The sequence below is a fragment of the Acanthisitta chloris genome, unplaced genomic scaffold (genome assembly GCF_000695815.1).
Source record: "Acanthisitta chloris isolate BGI_N310 unplaced genomic scaffold, ASM69581v1 scaffold10867, whole genome shotgun sequence".
Taxonomy (NCBI): domain Eukaryota; kingdom Metazoa; phylum Chordata; class Aves; order Passeriformes; family Acanthisittidae; genus Acanthisitta; species Acanthisitta chloris.
The window spans coordinates 61,276-66,469 of record NW_008684328.1 but is presented as its reverse complement, the minus strand read 5'-3'; the positions used below and the strand labels follow the sequence as shown (position 1 = coordinate 66,469).

At 46.4% G+C, this 5,194-nt stretch overlaps 1 protein-coding gene across 1 annotated transcript in view; it reads right to left on the bottom strand.

Moving 5' to 3' along the window:
* Window positions 1-1,481: 1,481 nt before the first annotated feature.
* Window positions 1,482-5,194, bottom strand: part of PAX5 (paired box 5) — a gene marked incomplete at its 5' end in the record, with an annotated part of 64,924 nt that continues 61,211 nt past the window's right edge. Inside the window, one exon of the mRNA XM_009079293.1 lies at window positions 1,482-1,667. Coding sequence (XP_009077541.1) covers window positions 1,482-1,667 — 186 coding nt within the window. The remainder of the gene's footprint in view (window positions 1,668-5,194) is intronic.

The window sequence follows — 5,194 nt, the reverse complement described above, 5'->3', positions numbered from 1 at the left end:
AAGAGAGAATAGCAGTTAGATGACCTCCTCCAAGAATATATCAAAAGGCATAGGTTTTAAAAGGGTTTTGATATGCTTGTGTAAATCTGAGTTTTATGAATGCAAGTGATAGATAACTCTGCAGCGCTATCAAATTAAAGATATAAATACCCACTGTCTTGAAAAACGTGTTCTGTTGTAGCTCTCACCCTGTCATATTTAAGACTCTTATGGCAGGTTTTTTTCTAGACTTGCTACTCATAAAGCCTGCTCCATGTTTTTGAGAAGAACTAGCAAATTTACTATTTGGAACTTTTGCTCAAGTGTAGATAACACCACAGGTTGAACCTCTGTAAAGTCTGTATTGAGCTCCAGGGTGTCACGTCTGTATCAGGTTTTCCTCTAACAAATCCTGTCAGTCAGCTCACCACACTCTAAGGAAGCAGCAACACGAGGCACATCTCCCTATCTCTTACATGCCACGCATCTCCAAAGTGCCGCTTTTTGTCCACCCATCCACCCCTACACACCTTTCTTATCTGTGAGTCACCACTCAAACCACCCACGCAGTACCAGACTGTTATTTCAAGAAGTTTCTACCCTCTCTTTTCAATTTGCACATGCAGTTCCTTGTGATTCTTTTAACTCTCTGATTTCTTTTGGATCCTCCTAATCTTTAGTCAGGAAAAACCATTGATGCTGTATTGGATTAAAACAATGTTGTAAAAAGGTTTGTTTTCAAAACTGCTATCTGAGATGGTAGGACTTTAAAGATACAGTAATACCACATGAAAAACAGTATCAGCTTCCCTTGTAGCCACATAATAAAGAATTATACCCAATCTTCAGCAAAACAGAAAATCCAATGAAACTTGCGTAGGTTAGACACAGCAGTAACACACTGAGGTAACACTCGAAACACAGAGCCTTAAATTTTGAAATCCCTCTTTCTTTCTGACTTGCACAATTCATTTGAGACACAATTTAACCACTTTTCCAATCATTCCTTAACTCTTGCCCTATGCCTGCTGAATAAATGCAGATCGTGCTGCATTCCTTGAACAATCAGCCTTTGCTTTTCATTTAAATGATCAGCCTTAGTGCACAGTTGCAATTCCAGAAATGGTATTAAACATGAGCATTTGTTGTGCACCAAAAAGCCTCCAAAATTCATGCCAGTTTGAACCGTCATAAAACCCTGTGACTGTCCAGTCAAACACACCAGGGGCATTTATGAAAAACAAGCACCAAAGCACAAAAGCAGAGGCAGGAATTCTGCTTTTTGGTGATGCAGTGGTGCTGGGATGCAGGTTTGGGGTGGAGGGGCACATCCTTTCCTGGGCAAGAGGGACAGATGGTTCATCGGTTGGCTCCAAGCAAATACATAGAATTTACACAAACCACACACCTGACTGTCAACAGAGCTCCTACAAAACCACACTTAAAAAGAGTCTTTTTGAGCAAATGACTCTACATCTGAAACAACGTTTCCATAAAGAACCTCATCCTGCAGGCAGAAACATTTCATGACACTTATCAGTGCTGGAAAATTGCTTACCTGTGACGATAGGATAGGACTGAGGCCCAGGGACACTTGCTCCCAAATCCGCAGAAGTAGGGCTGGTTATATTGGCCTTCATGTCATCCAATCCACCAGCTAGCGAGGCCATGCCTGAGTATTCAGTTGCCTGGAAAAAGAAACAAAAGACATTTTAGTGACAACAAATTTACCATTCAAGAACTTTTGCCTGTGCAAGAGAAAGTAGATACAATACAGAACTCAAAAATCCTTTGTTCAGCCAGTTTTAAAGGAAATGCCCTTTTACACAGGGCTTTTCAGCATTCAAACTGCTCGATAAGTGGGCCTGTGCTTATCATCAGTGTTCTCAGAGAACACCAAAGTGAGATTTCTTTACGAAACCAAAGCCAAACTCATCAATATGTAGCAGGGCTTTCCTGAAAGAGGAAATTTTGTAGAGTAACTGCCAAGTGCAAGTTACTTGCTTGTTAGAGGAAAATGTCTGTGACTGTTAACCTGAGCTCTCTGTATTTCAGTGGTGGCACTATGGGGGACACGCACTAACGAGCAGATGGGAATGGGGTGTCCCATTTCCCCTCTTTTCTTGGGAATGTCTCATTTCTTCATCATCTCACAAGAGCAGACATACACATACCAACACAAAGAGTTTGCTCAATGGATGGATTCGTAGTCAACTGCTTCTATATCCAAATTACCTATAAGTAAGTCACCTTACTGTGGTAAGGAATCTGTATCATCTCAAGGGAATTTTTTCATCCCACTAGCCAAAGCTATGGTAAATGAGCACAGGTCCTCAGAAATCAGATTGTTTGTGTCCTATAACCCTGTTTAAGTCCCTGAAGCTACAGCAATCTACAAGGCCAATCCATGCATCTAACGGATGGGCATGTACATGGCACGAAGCTTATCTTCATTTGTCTTTTTCCATTATATCTTATTGTCAGGATCATTCACACAAACTTTCCAAGTTCTCCCTTCCCTGCTGCTATTTGCCATTTAAGTCTTAATCCCTTATTTGTCAGATGGCAATCATGCCGGTAACAACTAGAGGATGATGACTTCAAGTGAAGAACAGCAACAAAAACAGATAAACTGAAGAGAAACTACTCCAAGGCCAATCCCAGCTGAATTCCTGAAGACTAAGTCAATGCAGAAGCTGTGCAGAGGTGAAGAAATGCAGGGGAACACAGGACCACATGGAGGTTTTTTGGAGACAAAACAAAAATCAGAATCACAGACTGGTTTGTGTTGGAAGGGATGTTAAAGACATCTCATTCCACTGCCTGCCATGTGCAAGGGACACCTTCCACTAGACCCGGTCGCTCCAAGCCCCGTTCAACCTGACCTTGAACACTGCCAGGGATGGAACATCCAAAAATGTTAACTTTTTTTAAGGAAAGAAATCTGATCTGAGTGACTACAACTTTCTCCCTCTTGCCAGCTTCTCTGAGAACCTAGCACACAATCTGGTGTTCGCCACTAACTCAGTACTTTGGGTCAAATATACCTGTTAGTGTCTCTGTTGCTCAGCTCTGACTCAAACAGAAGTTAACTGACATGGACAACCCAGTTTTAGCAGGTCTGCATAATAAAGATGTTTTTCTGCAGTTGCCACCTGTGTGAGGCAGAGGTACAGCCTGTCACCTTGAAGGATCACCCATGCAAACCTCTTGCAGATGAGTGTGCCAAACACGTTTTGCCAGGGACCAGCTGCCAACCACCCATGGATCAGAGTCCTCTGACCTGTCTCTTACGCACCTTCCTAACCTTTGTATTAAAACTGTGCTGTTTCTGAGCCCTTTCAGCTCATTCCTCCTCTGACATCCTCTGTGTCCTCATTCCTGCCTTGCCTTCATGTGCCCAGCTCCTTTCTTCTGCCACCACTGCTTCCAGATGCCCATACCTCTGCCCTATCCCCACTTCTGCCCCTCAGGGTGGACAACCAGGGTACATTCCCCCTCTGTGGAGGATGCTGGTGATGGTCCCAGCCTTCCTCCTTCCCACAACTGCTACCAAGCTCCTTGTTCTCACATCACGTCCCATCAAGGTGCATTCCTGAGCCTTCACACACCACTCCACCATCTCCTACCTCTCCAATCCCACCTTCACCCATGCAGAGTACTTGCACATGTGGAGGCACTGCTGGCGTTTTTCCTTCCCCAAAACCCTGATCCAACAAGACATCAGAGAAACAAAAGCCCTGCAGACATCCTGGGCAGCTGGTGATAAACAAGCATGGACATGCTGGCAGTGCAGTAGAGGAAAAAGCTGTCCTTGTGTGCTGCTGTTTGGTATTTCTGATACCTGGAAAAGGGCACACACCAATCCCTGGGGAAGGATGCTTAATTTCACCCATGCTGCTCTATGAAAGATGTAAACACACTATATCAAGACTAGAAAACATCCTTGTGCCCTCACAAGGGGGGTGTTTCCTATGGCCGGGGAGTAAATGTGGCTTCCAGCTTACAAAGTGGGAGCTGGACACCTTTAGGTTGGGACAAAGCATCCAGCTGTGCCACAGCCTTGGTCACAAGAGGGGACTGGTGCAGGGGACACATATCCAAACCCTGCAGCCAAAAGTAGCTTTTGGAACTCCTGTTCCTTGCACAAACCCAATCAGGATCAGCCTGAGCTACCGCTTGCGAATCCCAGACATGTGAGTCCGTGTAATTCCACTGCTTTCTTACATGGGCCCGAGGAACTGGCCCTGGGGGAAGGAGAACCAGTGTCTTAACTGTGATGACCTGGAAGCACCAGGCCAACAAGCCATGATCTACCCTTTCAGCTCAGAGAGACTGACCAGTTCCACTGTCAGAAGCAGAAAGTGATCAAGATATAACACACCCCACCAGGGGCCAGGATGGTGGTACCCTGTGCTCTTCCACGTCACCTCACCACAGGGAGTTGGAGCAATGTGCAGTGGCGCAGCTCCAAACTACAGAACCACATCTGTGGACAGGATGGACTGGAAGCATTACAGTTAGGGTAACTGTGGCACACTGTGGAGGGAGAGCCACAGCCAGGCAGCACTGCAGCAGAAATGAGAAGGCAGGAGGTAGAGACATGCAAAATGGAGATCTCTGCTTTTGGCCCCAATAACTTGCTGCAGACAGGAGCTGCACCTCTTTTGCAATGGCCCAGGCACTTTTCCCAGAGATAAGAATAGCAGGATTTTCAGGGGTTTTCCAGCTGCTTTCCTGTGCCCACATCCCTCCTTGGAGCCACCAGCAACTGATCACCAGCAGCCATATAGATCAAGCACAGTGCACTGCTTCCAGCACCCAAACAGATGGATTGCCGGCCAAGGGGCAGCCCTGATGGCTGCTGATCCCCCCTCTCCTCATGTAGTCCAGTGGAGGAGTGACCCCGCATGTCACACACACCTCTGCAGTCACAGGTCCCTCTGCAAAGCAGCAGGGACCTTGTCAGGGCCAGCACTGGCACAGTGGCACCAATCAGCACTTGGCTGTGGGCAGAGAAGGAAACACACTATTGTCAACAGCAAGGCACTGTGGGGAGGTGATGGTCAGCAGAGGCATCTTCTGGTCCCACGGAGCAGACAGCCAGGGGTACAGAGCAGAAGAGCCTCCACCCCAAAACCAGCCAGTCTGCAGCCCTCCTCACCCCATGGAGGAGGCAGGTTACCCCAGACCCCCCTGAAGAAGCACAAACCTC